At 34.3% G+C, this 25,935-nt stretch overlaps 1 protein-coding gene across 1 annotated transcript; it reads right to left on the minus strand.

Annotated features, from left to right (window-relative positions):
* Positions 1 to 351: 351 nt before the first annotated feature.
* On the minus strand, positions 352 to 25,935 carry LOC111045245 (solute carrier family 22 member 4). Its single transcript, XM_039442104.1, has 10 exons — positions 25,813 to 25,935; positions 22,051 to 22,193; positions 18,567 to 18,804; positions 17,558 to 17,664; positions 16,582 to 16,733; positions 15,466 to 15,637; positions 13,276 to 13,468; positions 7,036 to 7,199; positions 5,360 to 5,586; positions 352 to 617 (listed from the first exon to the last, which is right to left on the minus strand). The coding sequence occupies exons 2-10, from the start codon at positions 22,191 to 22,193 to the stop codon at positions 352 to 354; spliced, it is 1,662 nt and encodes a 553-aa protein (XP_039298038.1). The 5' UTR covers positions 25,813 to 25,935.

Here is a 25,935-nt window from a genome sequence, read left to right on the forward strand (position 1 = left end):
TTATTTCATTAAATGCATATTTGTCAACTGACTTATGGGCCACTCTGTATATACGGACGAGTTTCAAAGCACTGGGCTCCATTTCAGCGTAGTAGGATACGGTACCTTGAAACTTTATACTACTAAAAAATTCTGACTGAATGTTGTTTTGTCTAGGACGGTGAAGTTAGGGTGCAGCCATCCCTTGACCTCCTAAGTCCTAATACAATATATTATTATATTAAATAACTTATAAACAGAAAGCTTAACAAATCATACTGAATGGCAAAAATGAACAATTCTTTCTGGGTATTAGAGAAGAATGAGTTGTAAAATTAATATAGTGGAAAAACAATAATCTTATAATTATGATCAAAATATGAAATGTTCTATCGCCAGTAAAGAAAGCACTGAGATTCCATAGAAAATTAGAGTTAATTTAGCAATTTCACTTACAAGCAGTATGGTAATGGGAGCAAACACTGATCCAACATGGGCAGCCATTGAACAAATGCCCAAGATTGAATTCCTTATTTCAGTTGGGAACATCTCTGAAGTGTATATGTAAAGAACTGCAAACGAGGAGGTAATCGACAGTTTCGCAGTGAGAAATGTGGCGATTTTCCATTTTTGAAGACCTGCAACATGAAAATACTGAATAATTTGTTTCCCAGTAACTTGTGAAGATGACAGTTAATGAGGCTGTATGTTCGCATTTTTGCCATAATAGATCCTAGCCGCATAGTCCGCATAGATCCTCTAGCCCAGTGGTCGCCAAACAGTCGATCGCGAGCTACCTGTAGCTCGTGGGGTAGTTTTTGGTAGCTCACAGAATGCTCGTGCGAAAGAATGTCGTCCAGTTTGAATATAGAAACTTTTCCAGTCTAAAGAACATCAATGATGAGAAAAATCGTCCACAGCACCTCAGCAATAATCAAGAATACGTTACAATTCTTTCAGACTTGAGACAACAGTTTGATCAACGATTTCAAGATTTTAAAAGCATATCAAATTTGGTACAATTCATCAACTCTCTTTTGTAGAGATCTATGCAGATGATTTTGCAGCTTGTGATTTACAACATTTTGGTGGAGATCAGGCTTCAGTTGAAATTCAATTTGTGGATTTTCAAAATGATCTGTCTCTCAGATCACTTTCTACAACTGGAAATATTTGGCCTCAAGTCCCCAAAGAACAATATCCAACTATTATTCAAGTTGAATTGAGGTTGAAAGCTATGCTCAGCTCTACCTATTTGTGTGAAGCATCTTTTTCAAGTATTAAATTCATAAAAATCGATGTAGGAACTGATGAACATTTGGATAACTGCATCAGAATGGCGGCTACAACATACACTCTAAACATCAAGAAAATACTTGATGTCCAAAAAGAGTTCTACTGCTCTCATTGGAATGTACATTTCAACTTTTGTTATACTTTTTGCTTTGAGATAAGTAGATTTCAACACTAGAAGTGCATCTTTATAGGCAATAAAATATAGCCTACTTTGTTTATTCTAATATTCGTTGGTAGCTCACTAGAAGATTTATAAATGCTATTCTAGCTCACAGACTCATAAGTTTGGCGACCATTGCTCTAGCCAATAGGCTAGAAGCCTCCTACTCGATATATAGGAACATAATGATAATAATTTTATTGTAAAATATACAGTACATAAATCTATGGATAAAAAATGATTCAATTTAAATAATGACATCTTAGACGCAGAGTATTTACTACTTGTGTAACATATGTTTTTGAAATTTGAATAAATTGTAACTTGCCCTCACCTCCATGGAATCAATAATTAAAATGAAATTACTTTTTTATTACAATGAGGTACCGGTATTCATATGGTTTAACTTCTTTCCTATGAGTTGACAAAATGACTGAAGTTGAATAAATCTTTCAGCAGTCGTGTTGTTGTAAAAAGTACGTACCGTACTACAGTTGATCGATGTCCAGTTTCAAATACTTAACTATTATCAATTTTATAATAATTATTATTAATACATTTTAAAGAGTATCAAGCGAATAAAAATGATTAATAATACAAAATTATTATTATTATAATACGTAAATATTGTACTTGGAGATTTGCAGCTATCATATATCTTCCCCAATTACAACAACCGCAATTCATCCGTATGATGTGGATCACTAAAACTAGTTGTTATAATTTATATTTTTAATCTATTATTCTACTAATTTTAAAAATCTGGTGTGGTACACTCACACAACTTTCCTTGCTCATTGAACTATAAGCCTCATTCTTAAACGAGAATGATTTAGGGGAATAACATAATGACGATTGGCGGCAACATATTTGAAACTACGATCAGACTTCTGTATATGTGTATAGTTGTTTTCAGAGTACTTTTTCCTTTGTCTAAATTGTGAAATTCGATATTTTTCGAAAAGTCGTCAAAACAGCTGTTCTACAGATGAAATATCTCGACTATGTGTTCTTTTTATGAACTGCTCTACCTACCTACCTCATGCACGAGAAGGAGGCTACAAAGTCCATTTCTCAAGGAGGGGTAGACCCCCCATTAGTTTCTCAGAAAGGAGACTCATTCCAGTTAATAGAGCCGATAAATAACTATACAGGGTATTAATAATTTGAAAAAAATCGGTCAAGTCATTTTTGAGAAAATCGTGAAACACATGTTTTTTAAATGATTATCCGCCATTTTTCTCAATAATATTACGGAGCTCCTGAAATTTTCCAGAAATGAAACTCATGTCAGTTGATAGGACTTATAAATATCCATAGTATAAATTTGAAGAAAATCGTTGGAGCCGTTTTCGAGAAAACCGTGAAAAACATGGTTTTTTAGTGATTATTCGTCATTTTTCTCAATAATATTACGGAGCTCCTGAAATTTTCCCAGAAATGAGACTCATGTCAGTTGATAGGGCTAATAAATAGCTGTCCATGGTATAAATTTGAAGAAAATCTTTAGAGCCGCTTCCGAGAAAACCGTGAAAAACATGGTTTTTTAGTGATTATCCGCCATTTTTCTCAATAATATTACGGAGCTCCTGGAATTTTCCCAGAAATGAGACTCATGTCAGTTGATAGGGCTTATAAATAGCTATCCATGGTATAAATTTGAAGAAAATCGTTAGAGCCATTTTCGAGAAAAACGTGAAAAACATGGTTTTTTAGTAATTATCCGCCATTTTTTCCGCCATCTTGAATTGAATTTTATTGAATTTCTTATTGTCGAGTCCTCATGGTATAAGGACCTTGAGTTTAAAATTTCAAGTCAATCCGTTAATTAGGAATGGAATTATCGTGTTCACAGACATACACACATACACACACACACACACACACACACACACACACACACACCACACACACACACACACACATACACACACACACATACACACACACACATACACACACACACATACACACACACACAGACCAATACCCAAAAATCATGTTTTTGGACTCAGGGGACCTTGAAACGTATAGAAAACTTGAAATTGGGGTACCTTAATTTTTTTTGGAAAGCAATACTTTCCTTACCTATGGTAATAGGGCATTCCTAGGAAAGTAAAAAAGGTTTCTATAATTCTATTTTATAAGTGTTAGTTGGCCTACATTTACTAAGTTTGTGGGCCTACACTTTTTACTTGAATGGTATATATTGTTTCCTATGACAAAATAACTGAAGCTGACTCACATGTTTGAGATTCTGAATTCAGTCTTATAAATCATACTACATCCACGAAATATGTTAGCAATGTATTCTTAAAATGTATCAATATAGGGCTACTTATTTTTATTCATAAAATATAATTATAGTACTTTTTTGAAATTAAAAAAATAATAGAATAAAAATACAAATTATAACAACTAGTTTCAGTGATCCACACCATCATCAGATTTAAAAAAATAAATTTTAAAACTTATTTAAGATTTGAAAACTATTTTCAAAATCTGTAGATGCATGGTGTGGATCACTGAAACTTAGTTTTATAACTAGTTTCAGTGTTCCACACCATCTTCATGTTTCAAAAAGTAAATTTTAAAATTTATCTTTCAAATCTGAAGATGATGTGGATCACTGAAACTAGTTGTTATAATTTTTTTTTTTAATCTATTATTTTACTAATTTCAAAAAAGGTTTCTATAATTCTATTTTATAAGTGTTAGTTGACCGAGCGAAGTGAGGTCTAAGATTCAAGTCGACGGTTTTGCATTTGTCTTTATGTTTAAATGTTTATATGTTGCGCATTTACAGCGAAACGCAGCAATAGATTTTCATGAAATTTGATAGGTATGTTCCTTTTTGAATTTCGCGTCGACGTATACATAAGGTTTTTCAAAATTTTGCATTTTAAGGATAATACAAAAGGAAAAGGAGTTTCCTTCGAACATCAATATTACCGTAAAAATCAGACTATAGAATTATTCATCATAAATCAGCTGTCTAGTGGACTATAATACTACCCGTTCAAAAACATCAAACATCTTGAAAAAGTATATTTCCATCAACGTTAGGAGACAGTTGTCTACTAACTTTGTCTTTTCATAAGCTGAGGCCATGATTCTAGTTTGGAGTTAAGAGTTATCGATAGAAAACATTATTTTTACATTTTTATTTTTTAATTTAATGATTAAAATTGCAAAAAATATTATTGAAAAGAAATTGATTTCTAAAATCATGAAAAGTGAGAAATGAAGTTTGTAGGAAATCAGCATTATGGTAGTTTATTTTGCTAATTTCAACACACCGATTTTTTGCCAACACGTCAACACAGAATGTTCTCTGATGGGTTGATTGGATTGGCATATAGACGGCAGCCAGACCTGATAACAGCGCTCACACTCACATTCCGGGACGACACGTTAAGGTACGATAGGACAGAAAGCTCTATGTTTTTTAGGACATTTTAAATTGATAAATTATTTATTAATTTTTGAGAAAACAACGACAGGTCAATGTAACTTACTGAGCGCGAGGTCTACTGTTCACAGAACTACTAGTTTATAAGTGTTAGCAATGTAATTTGATCTCTTTCGTACGTATGATATGGAAAAGCTAACGACATCATATAGTAATATTTGCAATACTGTGGTAATGGTGATAATTATTGTTCATTCAAATATTACCGGTAATTTTTTCTAACACTAGAGACTAGATAGTGAATAGGTACACTATAAATTTATTATTGTAATATTTATTCTACAATATTTCCTTCTGAAATCTTGATGATTCGCTCAATACAGTAGGCTACAATTCACATTCATGGAATCCAGGGTAATTCATCATCGATGCTTTATGCATTGGTCAATCAAAATGTAAAACGCTTATAAATCACACCACTCTGAATCTTTTTAGATTTTGGTTGAACTTACATTCACATTGCTGAATGAAAAAGAACAAGAAACAGCAAAGTGCCGTCAGTGAGACGGTGATGCTCATATACATCCTTCGTCCAATATCCACAGTGTCCATTACAACATATGATGCCATGTATCCAGGGAGCTCCACCAGAACAGCTAGTATGAAATTCAAATATTTGTTTCCAGAAATAGTCACCGATTTCATTGAAAGAGCCGAAAAAAGCATTGAAACTGACGACCTGAAAATGAATACGGTACGAAAAGAAAAATGAAAAATCTACAGATAATAAATCATATTTTACTAATAAATAAAAGTTTCATATTTTCATTCGTTACCTAAAAAATGAGTACAACGTCGGTAGCATTTTTATGCAGATTACAGAGGGTGAACATATTTTTGGAATGAATGGAATTATTGTAAATGTGTTTCTTATTAAAATTAAATATTGAAAGAATAATACGCTGTTGTTGTCAAAACCACTATATTTGTTCAAAATCAATTAAAACTCTTTCAATAATGGAGAAATACCACAACATCTCCTACCATACAATCAGATTATTAAAAATCTGGTGTGGCGCACTCACACAACTTTCTTTGCCGTTATGAAAATTGATCACCTGACGCTAGTGTTCACGGGCATCTGAAGTCTACTATTCAAAGATCTGAGCCAGCTGGTGACAGGACAATAACGCTTAAGACACATTATGTCTACTATCTCTTCATAGTGAATGATTTGATAGAATCAACAACAAGCCAACAGTTTGCAATTGAATAATCACATTTTCTCAAATTTCGAGCTAATTTTCAATTTTAGGTAAAAATGTTACAAGACATTAATTGTAAAGATTTCCATGCTCAATCTTCCTCACTTGAAATTTTTTGTTTAAATTGTATCTGAAGCCTGATAATTGGGAATCTAAAATCAAACTTTGCATAGATGGGGCGGAGCTCGTGAAATTTTGAACAGATATGGGACTTGTGGCAGTTGATGATGCTTATCAATGACTATTTTAGGTATAAATTTGATCAAAATCGTTGGAGTCGTTTTCGAGAAAATCGCGAAAACCCTGTTTTTGACAAAATTTTCGCCATTTTATCAACCATCTTGAATTGAAATTTTTGATCGAAATTTTTCGTGTCGGATCCTTACATTGTAAGGATGTTCCAAATTTCAAGTCATTCCGTTAATTGGAAGATGAGATATGGTTTAACGTGGTTATCAGCTGTAACACTAGCTCCACAGCACCATATGCTGACATTCGAAAAACTTTCCTCGAATTAGAGATTTTCCTGTTCTTCAACGAGTTTAAAATGAAAATTGATAACTCACAAACATACTCTTAGTATGAGAATAACGTTCTCAAGAATGAATTGTATAATTTCCATTACATACATCATGATGCATGTATATTATATAACATCAAGCTACAAGGTATTAATTTCGTGAAATTAATTCATTTCTATTTATCAGTGAAACAACACCTAGAAGTATTTCTAGTGAGTCTGTATGTCAATTTCTTGCAATTATATTAATTGAGAATAATTCTAAAGAGAATGTAAGTTTAGTATTTACAAATTATAGTGATTTAAGTGAGACTGGTTAGAAATGAATTTATCCATGTATATTGCAAGGTAATATATACGATCTACTGAAAATAGTACATTAGGTACCGGTGTTAATACTCACCAAACAATTACACAGTAGAACAATCTGAGCAGAAGAATTTTTGATTTCAAAATTTTTGGTAGTCTAGATTTTGGTGTCGCTATTTCAACAATAGTATGCGGTGCGTCATTCCCTCCATTATTGTCATTATTTGTCGCAAGTGACAAATCTGTCGATTCTTCATTCTTGGAGAAAAAATAATTATACTATAATTTATGCATACTCTTGTAATTTCACATGATAGTAAATAACTTAATATTAAGTTTTGATACAGTGTGTTGTATTCTACAATATTATCGTGGGCAAACAAGGAAAATTCACTAAGTCTATAAAAGTAAATTTTTCAGGAAATCAATTTCTAATTTCTAACATCAATCATAATTTCCTTATAGTGATTTTTCACATAAGGAGTCAAAGGAGTCAATATGAGGAGTCAAATGATAATGGTACTCGACTTATCGACTTTGCAATCAGCAACAGAATGACTATTGCAAGCACCTGTTTTCCCCATAAAATATACATAAGGAAACATGGAAGTCACCTGATGGTCATACACAGAACCAGATTGACCATGTTCTCATAGATAGACGGCATGCTTCAGATATAATGGATGTAAGAGCGCAACATGCAGGCAGAGAATAATCACGACTGCATTCAATAAGAAACCCAAGAGTGACAAAATTCGAATCAGATAGATTGAAGACAGGGGAAATTGATGTGCAATATGAAGATAAAGTAAAGCATGGTAGGAGGAAGATTGAAAAGATGCAGGAACAAGCCACAACCAGAAGAATAATGGAGATGTACAGCTTGGTAAGAGAAGACTTGGTAAGGGTTTCCAAGCTAGAGAAGTACTGATAAGAGACAAACGTGGAAATCTGGCTGGGGACCCAGCTGCAGTTCTGGATCGATGGGTAGAGTATTTTGAGAATTTGTTAAATTCCATCGGTGAGAGATGTGGGTCCATATTTTTGGAAGACCAACAGACAATTGCGGACCGGGAACTGGGGCTTGAAGAAGTCAGTGAAGCCATGCAGGAGCTGAAGAACAATAGAGCACCAGGCAGTGATAAAATTACGGCTGAACTGTTGAAGCATGGAGGAGAGCTGGTTTTGAGAAAGGTGCATGCCCTGGTCTGTAAAGTGTTGAGGGAAGAGAAAATGCCAGATGACTGGAAAATGGCACTCCTTTGCCCAATGCATAAAAAAGGCTCCAAGTCGGAGTGTGCTAATTATTGTGGTATTGCTCTGTTAAATGTAGCTTACAAGGTCTTTGCAAAGGTGTTAGCAAAGAGGTTGGCACCTTATGCTGAAAATGTTCTTGGAGAATATGAGAGTGGTTTCAGACAGGGGAGAGCACTAACGGATCACATATTCACTATCAGAGCAATACTGCATAAATGCTATGAATTCAATATTCCTGTCCCCCAGTTATTAATAGACTACAAGCAAGCATGTGATAGTGTAGACAGGATGTACTATATGTTAGAAACACTCTGCCTACTGGAAATTCCCGATAAGTTAGTGCACCTTGTGAACATGACAGGAACCAAAAGCAAAGTTAGTATCGCTGGTCAAAGTTCTCGAGAGTTCGGCATTGAGAGTGGTCTGAGACAGGGAGATGCTCTGTCAGGCACTCTGTCTTGGAAAGAGCAGTCAGAAATATAGGTTTTAATGCTGGAGGTACACTGCTCACAGAATGGCACAGTGCCTAGCATATGCAGATGATGTAGACATCTTAGCCCGAAGGGAGGAGGATCTGATTTAAAGTTTCTGAAAATTAGAGAAAGAGTGAAAAAAGCAGGTTTGGCAGTCAATGGAAGTAAGACTGTGTACATGAGGATGACTGGAGACCAGAGAAGAATACCTGAAGAGCTCGCACTGGAAGGACATCGTTTTAAAACAGTAGAATGTTTTAAGTATCTTGGATCCCTGATCACTTACAAAAATGATCACTAACAAATCAAATGGTAATTAAGGGGAGATTGAAAGCTGGAAATAGGGCATACTTCAGCCTACAGAAAATTTTTAGATCAAGGCTGTTAAGCTGGAGCAGTAAAATTAAAATTTATTGGACAGTGCTGCGACCAGTGGTGATGTATGCTTGTGAGACATGGGTGTTGTGATAAGATGCTGTTGAATCGATGGGAGAGGAAAATCCCAAGAAGAATTTATGGGCCAGTGCTAGAGGCTGATAGGTGGCGACTCAGAAAAAATTATGAGCTCTATAATCTGTATGGGCAACCGAGCATTGTTACTGAAATTAGAAGAGCAGGAACTCGTTGGTTGAGCCATGTGGAACGTATGCCGGAAACCCGTACAGCATGTATGTCTCTGTATCAGCAACCAGGAGGACAAAGAAAGCGAGGCCGACCATGCAAGAGATGGTTGAACGACGTGGAGGCAGACCTTCAATCCTTGGGCGTGAGAAGGTGGAGACAGCGAGCATAGGACAGGAAATCATGGAAAAGGCTTATGGAGGAGGCCAAGGCTCTTCAAGGGCCGTAGAGTCAATGAGTAGTAGTAGTAGTAGTGATTTTCCACAAAATAATTTCATACTGCAAGAAATTAAATATTTTTTATTTGTTTGATGATTAATTATTTAACATTTATAGTTTATAGAAATAATTAAAAACGAATAAGAAATCAAAGTTTGGAAAAACTAGATATACTACATTCTCCTTGTACACCCACGTTATGATAGTAAGAATATATAATATGATTAGGATGGATTATTGATCAGCCTACTAATAATTAATAGCAATCACTAAATTGAGACAGTATACGGCGAGTTGTACCATCCATAGAGGAAAGATACCAAAAGATGCTTATGAAGTTTGAATATTCACTTCTTCAGGTCTATGAATTTATGAATTTTATAGATATTAATTCCCATAAAATGATAACGACATATTATGCACTATTTTATGGACCTCTCTGGCATACAAAAAACCTCCTCTCATGGTAGGAATCTTCCTCTGTGTACTTGTCCATCAGTACTTGTCACCCGGTATTTTGACCCTTTCACACTTATCTTGAGGACGGACAGTACAGTATAGATGGCCCAAAATTTCAGAACCAGCTGATCATGACGAGGGGGTAGTGAGAGAAATTTTCTGAAAACATTTGGTTACTGCACGCAACCATCAGCTGTAAGCATAAAGAACACATTTCCCTTGTTTTCTACTTCTTCACTGTTTAGCGACAAATTACTTAAAAAATGATATTTTTCATTAAAATTTTCAATTTCAAGAGTATGTTATTCAAATAAAAAAAATGAGGCAGAACTCAGGTTGTTAAATGAATGGTATCTTCAGTTAGATATCGAGCTCAATTGAATTTCACAAATAGATTAGCCTACTAGATTATTTTGAAAACGATTTAGATGGTTTGTGGCAGTTGAATAGAGCAGCAAGCAATGTTTTAATGCGTTAATTAGTAGTCAACCGTCCAAGTGCTAAGTGTCAAGAACTTTTGGCCCATCTGTCACTAGTATGAGCAGTTGTGTACCTCTTCCTTATTACATATCACATGTGATATAACTTTACATGAGGTGATTGGAAGCGATTGGCTCCGTGGTTCACGATAATAAGCTATCAATAAGATACTGTAAGTTAAGATCCTTGCGCCTGCTATTCCCGTAAGGCCAGTTTCACACGGCAGAGTCCTCACTCCTGGAAGATCATATTACTGAAGATCATATTTCATATTTTGCAGCTCTCCTGTACTTTCACATGGGGATCTTACAAATAAGCCAACAGATCTAACAACTACGCCGACGTTTGCTCAAAGTATGACTCATCACTTTTTCTCAAAGTCTAACTTCCTTAAAAATATAGATAGAAGATTTCTGATTTCGGATTTGGATTCAGCGACCCCAAATTCTTTAAAGCATAAATCCCATTTTCAAAAATACCCGAAAACAAGGGAGTTATAGCTGTTTTTAATATAGCTTTCCATTATCATATGATTATATAGTAAACGTACTAAGATAATAATACTCCTGCCTCACAAAGGGACAGGCAAAGGTTCCAAGAAGTTTTTGAACACCTGAGAAGTTTAAACATAAACATATTCAATTTTTAAAAGTTCTAGTTTTCCAAAAAAATATTGAACTATGAAAAGATGAATCCAAATATGAAATCATAAATCATCTCCACTCATCACCCAATAAAATAGAAGGAAAAGAAATGTTGTACAGTAAACTTCACTGAATTTCAATTGTCATTCAACAATCCAATTTATCAGCAGGTTCAAATCGTTGAATATCACTTTAAATTCCCAGCAATTATTGACTATTTCTTTTTAACAATCAGAAAAATCTATTATGAACATACAGTATAAACATTGTGCTGATCTGAATCGATCTATGGTAATAATAGGAATTGAAAGAATAGAAAATGTCATGCCATTCCAAGTAGTGATGTCTGTGTATTAGAACTGCTGAGTGGATAATGCATACTGAAAAAGTCATGAATAGTACAGACCAGCCTGGTGACTTTGATGCTTTTGAAACCGGAATCTTGTTTTATTTTTATTAAATAATGATACGGAATGAAAACCATGTATCATAGTACAAAGCAGTTTGATACTTTGTATCATGAGTAAGATTAACATAATCATGGCTTGTCGATTTTAGTCGCTCAGCTAAATCCTCAGTGTTGCCATAATGCGAAAAGCATAACCATTGTACCAACTATTCTAAATTATCGTACTGTATTTCGTGAAGCCATGCTTTGTTAAAGCCAGTTACTCAGAAAGCGTTTTTTTGTTGTTCAATGTTTTGTCGTCCTTATGAATTCTGTTGAATCAAACACAATGTTATTTAAGAAGTTGTGCTGAACCTGTTAGAATTCATAGGAACGGTAAAAAATCAATTTTACGAAAATCGATGTACATGTAATTGGATTTAGAAGATCAATACGATAATGTGTTCTATCACAATTTAATCACATAAATGTTCAAGTGGAAAACGTTGGGCGCAAACCTTCTGCCACGAGGAGACAAATAAATTTATGTAAAGCTTGATAGGTTGAATAGTGATCTGATATTTGTTACACGTTTCTAGTCTAAGACATAATATGTCTTAGACTAATTTTTAATGTTTCTTCAATCGGCAGGAAAACTTTGGTTCTTCAAAGTTATCTTACTCCTTTATTTTGGGGTATTTTCAGAAATCAAGATAAATATCCTACCAAATTTCCTACACGAATACAGTGTAAGTTGTATTATAATAGCTACAGTACATACGTACTGTATAGTACAGTACCTGTTCGTTTTTACTGTATAATTATATGATAATAGAAAGCTTTATTAAAAGCAGCCATAACTTCCTTGTTTCGGATATTTTCGAAAACGGGACTTACGCTCCAAATCCGAAATCAGAATCTTTCTATCTTCATTTTCAAGAAAGATAGTTTTTGAGAAAAAGTGGTGACCGGAGAGACGTAGAATCACCATTTGAAAGCGACGATTTGTCCGCTAGTATCTCGATGCAAGCCGGTTTCTGCTTGCCTCGAGGGAAAAAGACGTGACAAAACAAGGTTCCTGGCTAGGGTCACCATGTGAAAGACACGATTTGACTCAATGTACTTCGACAAAAAACGTGAACACTGTTTAGTGTTCAAGTTGCACGTCTCCTATCGTGTGAAAGTAGCCTATTTGAGACATCACAGCTTAGGGTGACTGAGCTTGTATGTTAACCTAATGACTATACTCTGTACAGAATTAGTTCAGACTTGGGATGGACATGCGCAGCAGAGAAAGCATACAGCGGGAGGGATACAGAGGCGCGATGCTGTCGTTTTGAAGCGGCCAGCAATCTCCAACTTCTAGTGACTGTTCATGTACTCATACTACACATGCGAAGTTTCCTGTCTGAAAGCGGTCAGACGACTGACAAATTGGCAACTGCGCTTCTACATATGACTCTATTGATAACTGTAATTGGCTGATCTCCCTCCATTTCTTTGCGCTGCATATTCCTCCAAGTCTGAAGTAAATTTGTACGGACTAAAATATCTAGTCAATTGTATGACTGTAATAGATTGTTTTGTTGTATTTGCTCTCTGTCGATGTCCATGTATTTGTGTGAATGCTCACTACAATAGAGAATGAATTTATTAGCCACTTGAAGAGCCGATTCCTCAAAATAATACAATCTATGAATTTGGAAACCGCAAGATTAACAAGAATTGAAATAATTGACATTACCATGCTTTTGGATTGAATATAAGGATAGAAATTATAAATTTTACGCTACCTGCACAACTGGATGGGGTGGTTCTTCAATTGTACGACAGACGATGATATTAACTTCAGCCAAAGCTCTTACATTATCTTCAAATTCTGTTGACAGATGTCGGTTATTGATTCCAGCGATCTTTCTGCATACTTCCATCGCTTCTGCCGATCTGCCTCTGCTTATCAGCCATCTTACAGATTCTGGTACCAGCCTAGAAAATTAAGAATGAAGATATAATGAAAGTCAATCAACATAATAATAATAATAATAATCAAGGCTGCTACCCACCCCTATACAGTTAAACTAGACGATGTGGCAGGTGAAGCTCGTCCCCCTGCCAAAACGAGAAGCGCGGAGGTTGCTATCCCAACCCAGCGGGGGTGCAGGGGACGAAGCCCCCTGCGGAGCGTGAAGCGCGAGTAATATAGGATATAAAACTATATAATCAAGAACAACACACCTCCTCAGATATGGTAACACTTGAAGAGCCTACTTCATGTGAGATATAAATGGGGAGTTGAGTTTCTTTGTTCAATGTACTCTGTGCTCAATCTTGATAATGAGTATTGAAGAGTGATTTGATGCCGGATCGAATCCGAATCAAAGATCTGTTTTCAGTAGAAATACTGACTCTATCTTACTGATTTGTAAACCAAAACAATAGTTCTGCATATCTTTTCTATATAAATATAAAAGCGAAATGGCACTCACTGACTGACTGACTCACTCACTCACTCACTCACTCGCAGAACTAAAATTCTACCGGACCAAAAACGTTAAAATTTGGTAGATATGTTCAGTTGACCCTTTAGAGGCGCACTAAGAACGGATTTGGAAAAATTTGCAAAGATGCGCCCAAAATCTGCGTTTTTCCAGCGTTTTTTTAGCGTTTTCTCAGCTTTATCGAGAACAAATGAACAGGAAATGTTCAAATTTAGTTCAGAAGCTCAGCTAGGGTGTAATAATGTTGTGTTAGAAGGAATTTGAAATAACGCCAAAGATACGCCCAAAATCTGCATTTTTCCAGCTTTTTTTTCTCTTTCTCAGCTTTATCGAGAACAAATGAACAGAAATTGTTCAAATTTAGTACAGAAGGTAAGCTAGGGTTTAATAGTGTTGTGTTAGAATGAATTTACAATAACGTCAAAGATACACCCAAAATTAGTTTTTTTTCAGCGTTTTTTGCTTTTTCTCAGATTTATCGAGAACAAATGAACAGAAATTGGTCAAATTTAGAACAGAAGCTAAGCTAGGGTGTAATAGTGTTGTGTTAGAATGAATTTGAAATAACGCCATAGATACGATTTTTTTCGCTTTTTCAGCTTTATCGAGAACAAATGAACAGAAAATGTTCAAATTTACTACAGGAGCTTAGCTGGGGTGTAATAATGTTGTGTTAGAAGGAATTTGAAGAAAACAACAGGCATTCGCCCAAAACTGCTTTAAACCTTAATTTGCAATACACAGTGTAGAGGTTACGTAAATAACTTAATTCACACACTATTTTGAATCCAAAAAATGTATGTACTACAATAATTTTGAATTTATCAGATTAATTAATTTCAAAATACAAATCCAAAGAAAAATCTTCCTTCCTTCACAATCAGAAAAAAAATCAAATATTAAATGGTAGGTTCATGATATGTTAATCAGAGTATTTAAACTGTTACATCCCAAAAGAAAAATCAAGTTATATATTGAATGGCAGCATAATTATACTGGTGATGCAGTAATGTGAAACTGTGTACGGAGTCAAGCACCATGAACACACGCCGTAATCTTTTCAGCAGCTGATGACAGTTCTATTTTATCTGTTTCTAATATTGTATCTGTACAGATGTACTTATTTTAAACGGAATGTGTTTGTGGTGCGTAAGTCTGTACACAGAAAGATCTGAGATGTTGTGTAAGAGTGGACATATTAAACAGTTTAAATAGGCTATATAGGATGTGGAAATGTTTCTAACTTAAATTTGCACTTAACATTGACCATCTACCACTAACACATTTCACTAACCTGTAAACCCAAAATTATTGCATCTACATTATTCAGAACGTAGAATGAGGAGAAATAAGGACCATTCAACTAAATTATTAATTCATAATAACTAATTACTTTTGCTAGGACTATCGTCTTTTCCTTGTCCTCTTAGCATTGTATCCGTTAGCTTCATCTGATAGAAGATTGAGAAGGAAACTAATAATTACCAAAAGTAAATAGGGCAGAGCAGCAGGCCAGGTCCATAGAGAATTCGGTTCATGATTCGCCAATCCCTCCATAGCCACATTGTCATGCCAACATTGGCTTGGCCCAGCGTATGAAAACAGCTGATCAACGCATTTCCCAATACTCGCGAAGCTGGCCCCAGAGTTTCCAATGCTGCAAAAATGATTTCTCTCAATACCTTTTCAAATCTCCGATAGAATATAACATATAATTATTTTTTACAAGAGTTGATAGTTGTGTATCAGTGAGGGGTTACCATTTCCATGTTTGAGCAGATATATCAGGAAAGTGGTTGCACTACTAGTAAGTGTAGAATCTTAATCGCTACCGCCATATGGGATGAGATCCGTAACGTCAGTCTCTTGGAAGAGTAACTTCTTGATGCCTGCTCCAATAACATACTCATTTATTTATTGATACATGCATTATGAGTGCTACAGGCATAACCCAAGTCCCAAATGCACTCATGAATAAAATTACATCAGTTAGAATACTGATCTTGATTAGATACTTAGATAGTTAAATAGATAGTACTAGATCCACTACACGGCCCGTGATTCAAAGCTTACCTGAGATTCTAGTTCAATTCATGTATCATACTATGATACATTGTAATATAATCATTCATCTCATCACATGAAAAATACAATCTAAACATCATCATCTCTTAAATTACAAAAACACAAGCCTACGGCTCAGATGGGCATCATCTTCAGAAATACGTGAACAGTTTGAAATCAGTAGGCTATTCGTGCAATAACAACCAATTTATAAAGTCAAATTATCTTCAATGATTTTGAACAATAAACTTTCAAGTTGTTCTTGTATGACTAAAATCTTAATAGTGTGGTTAAAAAATGAGAATAATTGCTTCCATTCACATGAAATCCATTCTATATTATTTTATCCAGAGTATGAGAAGATATTGAAAATTTGATGAGAATATTAATTATTGGTTGAATATGATGTCAATTGGGCACAAGAGATTCCAAAGATCTGACAGAAATTTACCACCTAACATGATTCCTGAAGAGACGTTTGGCCCACTTTCAAGTTGAAGTAAATCATCTATTGTGATAAGATTATTTCTGACTCACCCATCACAAATCCAGCATTGTAAGCTCCACAACACAACGCTCCCATCGTCTGAAGAATCAAAAACGTTTTGTAATTTCTGGAGAATGATTGAGCGATGGCAATCAGGGACTGCAGAAACCAAGAATAAATCATCACTGTCTTTCGTCCAATTCTGTAATGCAAAAATGTAAATTTGAAACAAGAAGTGTAATGGAAGCAATTCGAAGTAGTGTTATTGGAATTAGTGGAAATTAAAACGTAATATTTTATTTGCTGGCTGCCTAGCATAGGCTACGGGAAGCTTGCATTTTTTCAACCGATGGACGAGGTGAGGATCTTTCTCAGGGTTGGGAACTGCCTAGCTTGCATCCCAGCCTGGGAAAGATAGTTTCCATCCACTCGTCCCATCAACAGTTTCCGGCTCTTCTTCCCCCCTGCCGTAGTCTAGTTTTCCACGTGTAGGCCTAGGAAGAGTCGGACCTGAGACAAAAATTGCATTCTTTCCGTGCACTCTTCTTTTAACCGTTGAAGCGAACGGAGCGCGCTCAGACACCAATTCTTTTTGGAAGTGTGGATCACCCAAATCATCATTTAATGGATTTCTTCAACGTCTTCATTATGGTTGAGTCCCAAAATTAATCCTACTCGAATAACAAGGGGCGATTGAACTTTATTTATTTGCATAACGATAGGTTTTTTTTGTTTTATTGTACAGTTCCAAATCTCTTTCAATGTTTTTTTGTATTAGGCTAGGCAGCCAGAGTAGAGTCAAAATTGTTGTAAATAATGGTAGAGAAAATGTTTAATTATAACAAACTTTCATAGAGTAAAAAAATTTAGCTTTCTTTAACCACGTCTACCCTTTGGTAAAAGCAGTTAATAATATCTAATCTACTCGAGATATTACAGAAGTATTGAGAAAACAATAAAAACAAAAGGAAATGAATAGAAGATAAAAGGAAAAGGGAAAAAAGAATTTTACAGCTTTAGACTCACCGGTCAGAGATTATTCCAGCTATTGGCATACCAATGATAAAACCAAGGTAGGTATTCATGACCACAATGAAAAGTTTCCAACCGTTATCCTCACACACGATTTCGAACTGAAAAGAAGTAATGTGATACGTGAATAACGTGCTACAATTATAAAAAGTAAGGGATCATAGTACTGCTATTTCATAAACAACTATTAAGCTTCGAGACGTCTCAGTAGGAGAAAATTTAAGGGAATTTTGATTTGTGATTTAATTAATTCAGTCTCCGATGAGAATTATTTTTTCATTTTCTTAGTTGAAAAAATCAATCAGGCCTAAGTATACTAAACGAGAATGTGAGTTATATCAAAACCATTGATAAAAATAATATTGATATGATATAATGAATATTATAACGGTGAAAAGATACAGTAATTGCAAAAGTAAATGCTAGAATAATATTGATTCAGATACCAGTGAAAAGTGAGAAGGAGGGAATTCGATCAAGATCAGTTGAAAATTGTATTTTGTCATATTGACGTAATGTATATCGTGATAGATAAGCATAGATGATGAACAGAATCACTATTATTGAATAACTTTTTGTAAACATATCTGTCTGCGACTATAACGAGTGATCTGACTCAAAATAATTTATAGACAATCAAATAATGCCTATTGGATTTTGAGTCATTCTATAGAATTTATTCGTTTACAGATTTTGAATCATAACGATTGTTGAGTAAAAATCTCTCACATAAATTCAAGGAAAATTCAATATTTTTGGCTTCACCAACATGCCTTCACAAATGTTTGTATGTGAATGAGCAAATGAAAAATATAGCGGTTTCAAACTATAATAGAGCCAGAAACTGAAACTCATTTCAGAAGCAATATTGTTACAGTAGGTACTCCACCTTGGGCGAAAACATATCGATCACAACGAATAATATTTTCTTCATTAGAATTTTCAAAGTACCCAAAACTTATTTTAAACTTCATTTTAATAGTACCCAGAACTTCAATCTCACCTCAGAAGCAATTGTTACTTCATCCTTGGTGAAAACATATCTATCACAAGGAATACTATCTCTTTCATCGAAAAGCGAATAAGCACTGCACATATCTGATGAATTCCTTGTGAAATCCGAGAGAGGCTTGAAGCGTAGACACTGTTCTGGAAGACGACCCTTGAACGGCAAAGCAGAATTCAACCAGGGTTCATCGAATTCCGTATAGTATTCATCCTCGCATTCTGGTACAAGGCACCTACGAAACCAACAAATAGTAGTTTTAAAAGTAGCAGAAATATAATAGTTGAATATATTTTTCAAACACTCAAAACGTTCTTCAATGTTTCTTTCCATTACAAACTGCTTGTTTAATAACTTTTGAATACTTATATTCGTGAGAAATCTGACTGTTATGTGGTAATTTAAGTATTCAAAAGTGACTTATAATGTATTTTAATTTGACACGCTATAATGACATATACAGAGTGAGTCATATGTATGGGAATCCTACAATAAGTTGGAGACTGTTGTGGATAATGTAGCTTCCAGGATAAGTTATTGGTTGAATACTCTACCTTTTGACGTAAAACTGAATTTCAACCCCTCATAAGGGGGTTACTTATGGGTTGTAACTCGAATATTTTAAATGTGAACACCTATTGTGTGGTACATCATTTTAAAGGCCTTTTTAAAACAAGAAAGATAACATCAATTAAAATGTTCTATGATACTTGTATCCAAAATGACAGCTGATTGAACTTAATCAATTATTTCTTTAAAAACTAAAACTCCAATCAGCCGCCATTTCGGATACAATTATCATAGAACATTTTTAACGATGCCATCATTCTTGTTCTAGAAAGGCGTTTAAAATAATGTACCACACAATAGGTGTTTACATTAAAAATATTCGAGTTACAACCCCTAAGTCACCCCCTAATGAGGGGTTAAAATTTAGTTGTACGTCAAAAGGTAGAGTATTCAACCAATAACTTAGGATCATATTACTTAGTTACAGTATCATATCTACAACAGTCTCCAACTTATTGAAGGGTTCCCATACATAGTGGCATTATAACCGAAACATGTCTTCTCCGTTTCTATCTGAATATTCACCCATCATTAATTAGTATCTGATATTTACGGTAATACTTACCCATCTATATTATTATTCGTTTCTAAATTTATTATTGTCGGCCACTCGATACTAGCCAAAAGAGATACTTCAAGCCCAAAAACGACCTACAGTATAGGACCTATTTAAGTAGGAAATTCAGTTGATTTATTTCTCGCACATTGGAAAATATGAGTTCATGATTCTCATAATATATATTCGTGCAGTTAAAGTTGTTGGAACACATTTCGTTAGAGAGCTCTATGAATAAATAACAGGACAGCAAATTCAACAATGTTTGCAATGGTGAGTAATGTAGGATAAAGATCTCAGAATAACAATTATTTCTGATGATGATAATAATATGTCACTCTGATGAATTACACAATCGAGTCGATCTAAATCCAATATTGTTGAAGATCGTGGTAGGTATTGCATCTATGAAATATGAGGAATTTCCACAGAAATTGGAGATATATTGATTTTCACTTATTTTACATTCGGGATAAGCCGCATTAAGGTGGATTCCAACACAACAATGACAGGGAACAGTGAAAGTATGAGTAAAAACATAGATTCCTCATACTTCTCATAGCTCATGAATTCCTATGAGTTCTAATTGGACTATTCCCAATCAGTCCGGCCAAACAAGTATGAATAATCATCATATTAGAACTTGAAGATTGTTGTTGTAGGAGAGGGGTGAAGAGGAAACATGTATGAACATGAGATTGGTTGTGTAGAAGGGCGATGAGGAAAACATGTGAAGCTGGCCCGGATGATGATGAAAATGATGATGAAATCCCTCTCAATGAAAATGTTATAAATCGTTAGTTTAGGTTTGTTTTAACAAATTTGACTTTTGTTTAGGTTTCTGAATACCAAATTTGGAAGTTTCTAATTTTCCGGGCCAACTTCACCGCAGCCCGGAAATTTTCGTAAAATTTCCAGACGAAAATTTGAAACTTCCAAATTTGGTATTCAGAAACCTAATCAAACGTCGAATTTGTCAAAACAAACCTAGACTAACGCTGAACTAAAATTTTCATTGAGAGGGCTAACATCATCTGGGTCAAATTTACAGACGTAGGAGGAGCAGTAGAATAAAGAAGTTTGTGTAGTATGATATTTGAAAAAACTTACTTTTTATTGTGAAATGAGGAATGTAAGTATTTCTTCAGAGGCTGATGAAGCTCCTCCTTCTGAGGAGTGAAGTGCATTTCTCATTTCACCATAAAAGGTAAGTGTTTTTTAAATATTTACAAAATTACACAGTGTCAAAAACTACAACAAAGTGAATACAGAGCGTAGCTCTCAGCTGCGCTCTTTGCCACACTCTACTCTCGCCGCTTCACCATCAACTATCGTCTCTAGAGGAAAGTATTTTCTCCTCTCAGCTCTCAGCTCTTAGCTACGCTCTTCGCTACATTCTACTCTTGCGGCTCCACCATAATAGTATATTTCGCACCTAGGACCGAAAATGAGACTTTTCCGGCTCGAAATCGGTTTTCAAGTCCGAGGCCGTAGGCAGAGGACTAGAAAAGATTGAGAGCCGGAAAAACATTTTTGCCCATGGTGAGAACGTTATTTTTCGCCACCCAGAAAAATAAACAATATAAATATGAGAATAATTTGTTTATTAGGCACTTCCGAAAGCAAAACAGGTAAGCTCTAGCAAATCTGAGGTAATCTGAATATCAGGAAATTGTCCAAGTATTTTTATTTTCTATTCTGATTTGTCTAAATAACCTAAAAGATTATGTTCAATTATGTAAGAGGTTGAGTTTATACTTTTTATTCTTCCAAATGACAATAAGATGATTAGATATTAGTATAAATGTTTTGATTCTTGAATAATAAACACAAATAATAAAAAGTTTTTTGATCAGCTGTTTTAGCACACTTGAAATTTGGCCAATCTGAATGTCAACGTCAACAATGCTTGTAGTCGTTGACTTCGGAAGTTTAGGTTAGAAGTTCTATCCTACTCTGAAAATCAAATTTGAATAGTTTATAATATATATCTTATCTGTATTCTATTCATCCGAATAAAATGATAGTATCTTATTGCAGAATACTTATTCAATTCTAGAAGCATAAACTGATTCCGTTTCATAAACCATTTTGTAAACACGTTCACATCAAATCAGAATCAGCTGACTTCAAGGTTATTTTACAGCCCTAGGGCCGTAAAAATTTTACCGGCCTGGTCAGAAAACAATCACTTTCGGCCCCCATATGACGCACGTAAAGCAGCTCATTACATCCAAGTGGGGCGAAAACTATGTTTTCAACCCGAGAAATTCAGTATCACTCTGATATTAATGATGTCAATATTGAATTTAAATTAACAAGTTTCAAAGTTATTTAAAGATATTCTCTTCCCACCTGAAATTTGGTACGGATGTTGTGAACAAGAATGTTATCGTCTGGTAAGCTGAAAACACGATGGGGAAAGCCAGTAATATGTACTGTTGGAATTGGAACGGTCCAAATTGACCCAGCTGGACGAAAAGATCGTCAACATTCATCTGAAATCAAAAGCCAAACAAAACACAAATAAAACATTATAACATTTTTCAACTTCGCTAGAGGAGTGACAATTTCTCAGTCTCTTTCATTCAATTTGCTAGAGGAATTGGATGATATTATATTGATCAATATGAGGGGGAGAGAATCAAAGTGATCTAACTCATTTTTATTCGAAATCGGATTTTCAGCTGATTTAAACTTCTGATAGTAGTATCTGTTTAGTTGATGAGTGGTGTGTATTCTTGTTCCCTTGTTCACCCATAAATGGTGAAACAATCTGAACCCAGCAACAAAGTGGTCTAACTAAGATTAGTAGTATTAGTACCACTCACACTCTTACCGTTGTATTGTTAAACAGTTCTGAATTTGAATATTGTTGAACTTCCTCTTTCTCTTCCTCTTTCTCTTCCTCTTTCTCTTTTTCTCTCAATTTCCCCTTCTTTTATCATTCTCATTTCCTTTACCATCTTTACATTCTCACAACAAGAGATATGCAGCCACAGTTAGGATCAGAACCATCCAGCTGACGAGATCCTTCTCAACAACAACAAATTGTTTTTTTATCTCCCAAGTAATAATTATATCTTAATTACAAGAGATTATTTCCGCAAAATAACATTTTTTTGAGCTGCAACTTGCAAGTCTCAAAAAGAGGTTGAAATAAGAGAGGTTGTTTGAAATAAGTGAGGTTGTTTGAAATAAGTGAGGAGGAGGCTGTGGCTCTGGTCTTTGCGGGCGGCGGACTCACCTGACTGGTAGCTATTGACTCTACATCAATACAGACTGACTCTATACGATACAGACTGCAAAATTATCATGACTTCTACTGGCTCATCAATAGAGACGATACAGACGGACTTTACAATATAGAATGACTTTCTACAATACAAAACTATAATTTGAATGGAATTACCCTCATAATTAAATTCATTTTGGCTCTCTTTCTCTTTGCCCTTCATAAAGATTCACTATACCTACTTGAAATCCAAACTCGAGTCTACGCACAGGCCACAGTGCCCATGTAGGCTCATTCCGTAATCTATAATATGAAACCCTAATTTAAGTACTTGATTATTTGTATTTTATATTATTTATCATTTTTGTACTTACTGTATTGTGGAATAAAGAATATTCTTGATTGATTGATTGATTCTTTCCTTTCTTTTTCTCTTCCTCTTTTACTTTCTCTTTCTTTTTCTCTTTATCTTTGTCTTTTTTTTTCTCTTTCTCTATCTCTTTTTCTTATTATTATTATCATCATCATCATCATCATCATCATCATCATCATCATCATCATCATCATCATCATCAGCATCATAATCATCATCATCATCATATCATCATCATCATCATCATCATCATCATCATCATCATCATCATCATCATCATCATCATCATCATCATCATAATCATCATCATCATCATCATCATCATCATCATCATCATCATCATCATCATCATCATCATCATCATCATCATCATCATCATAATCATCATAATCATCATCATCATCATCATCATCATCATAATCATCATCATCATCATCATAATCAGCATCATCATCATCATCATCATCAGCATCATAATCATCATCATCATCATCATCATTATTATCATCATCATCATCATCATCATCATCATCATCATCATAATCATAATCATAATCATAATCATAATCATTATCATCATCATCATCATCATCATCAGCATAATCATCATCATCATCATCATCATCACCATCATCATCATCATCCTTCCCAATCATATTTATATGATTTGTTATTGTATCCACCTCTAAATAAATAATAAATAATCATCATCATCAAGAAGAAGATCAGTGAGAAGATGAAAAACAGTAATAATAATAATAATAATAATAATAATAAGGAGAAGAAGAGCAGAGAATAAGGAGAATCTTCTCTTCAATCACAAATTTCAATCAATGAAATAACAATACAAAAGTGGGTAATGAATCACCTAAAAGTGAAAACTAACTTACTCATAGTTATAGTTTAGGTTTTAATTTATAAAGCTTGTCATGTTGTCAAGTTTGATGGAGGACAACTGTTTTGATAATCAACAGAACTCGAAATTTCTTGAGAATCAAAGAGGTATAACTCTTGAGCACCTCAATATTGTTGTAAATACAAGATGTCTGACGGTGAGTTATAGTAATAATTGAAGTACAATACCTAAACTCAACTTAATCTCTCATCTCCAAATCAATCTCTCTTCTTAAATCTCGAAGTCTCTTTTCTGAAAATCTCGAAAAACTGAGTTAGACCACATTGACTCTCACCCTTCCAATTTACCTGTAAATCTCTTGGGTTTGGAAATCAGTTTTGGTACAGCCGAAAAATAAAAATTGCTCTAATAGACCTAAACAGATATTTCAAAAATGGTACAAAAAATAAATGTCCCTTATTCATTCTATTTATAGCGCACTATAAACCTCTTTATAAATTGATAAAACTGAACTCAACTCAATCTCTTTCCTCCAAATCAATCTCTCTTCTTAAATCACGAAGTCTCTTTTCTGAAAATCTCAAAAAACTGAGTTAGACCACCACATTGACTCTCACCCTTCCAATTTACCTGTAAATCTCTTGGGTTTGGAAATCAGTTTTGGTACAGCCGAAAAATAAAAATTGCTATAATAGACCTAAACAGATATTTCAAAAATGTTACGAAAAATAAATGTCCCTTATTCATTCTATTTATAGCGAACTATAAACCTCTTTGTAAATTGAAAAAACTAAACTCAACTTAATCTCTTTTCTTAATTCACGAAGTCTCTTTTCTGAAAATCTCGAAAAACTGAGTTAGACCACATTGACTCTCACCCTTCCAATTTACCTGTAAATCTCTTGGGTTTGGAAATCAGTTTTGGTACAGCCGGAAAATAAAAATTGCTATAATACACCTAAACAGATATTTCAAAAATGGTACAAAAAATAAATGTCCCTTATTCATTCTATTTATAGCGCTCTATGAACCTCTTTATAAATTGATAATTTCTCTGGTTCTCAATCCAAAAAAGTGAACAATCAAACTATTGGAATGACGTGAGACAAGAAAAAAATATTATTTTGTTCAACTGAATTTTATACTTACATCATTATGTGTAGTTTGGTATACATTCAAATTTGCGAACGAATGCATAATATATTATTGGAAATGTTTATTTATGTATTAATTATTTATTACAATCCCTTGCGAAAAAGATCAACAGGAACAAGCCAAAAACTGTTGCTAATCCAATTTAAACAATACACAGTCCAAAAATATATCGGTTATGAGAGTCATTTCATTTTAAAATTAACCACAAAACCAAGAAAACACACAAATTTCAAATTAAAAATAATTGATGTGAATAAAATATAAATAATTATATTAATATTTATAGCCTAATCATCCTGAAGAAATTATTCTTTTTTCTACAACTCTAATGGAAACGACTAAGTGACTTAATTCGGTCGCAGAGAAATAATTTTTCATCAAATTATTGAATTATTCTGGAAATTATCATGTTAATCAAATAATTGGATTTATTATTAATAATACATGTAATAAAATACATGTAAATCCTATTCTTATAATTGAAATTGAGTGACTTACCTTGAAGGAACTGCCTCGGTAGCCTACTTAGAACTCGAAGAAACCTCGTGTGGAGAAGAACCCGATGGTAACACAGTTCAGAGAGTGAATGAACACTTCACTTTTGAAACGTCACCGATCATG

Source organism: Nilaparvata lugens, chromosome X (genome assembly GCF_014356525.2).
Source record: "Nilaparvata lugens isolate BPH chromosome X, ASM1435652v1, whole genome shotgun sequence".
Taxonomy (NCBI): domain Eukaryota; kingdom Metazoa; phylum Arthropoda; class Insecta; order Hemiptera; family Delphacidae; genus Nilaparvata; species Nilaparvata lugens.

What these genes read in the sequence shown, in the direction of transcription:
- LOC111045245 (XM_039442104.1), bottom strand. Translation starts at nt 22,193, where the DNA reads ATGAATGTTGACGATCTTTTCGTCCAGCTGGGTCAATTTGGACCGTTC. An exon ending in ACATCCGTACCAAATTTCAG is followed by an intron (nt 18,805 to 22,050) that starts GTGGGAAGAGAA and finishes TTGGTTTCGTAG; the next exon opens with GTGCCTTGTACCAGAATGCG. An exon ending in CACCCCATCCAGTTGTGCAG is followed by an intron (nt 7,200 to 13,275) that starts GTAGCGTAAAAT and finishes TTTTTCTCCAAG; the next exon opens with AATGAAGAATCGACAGATTT.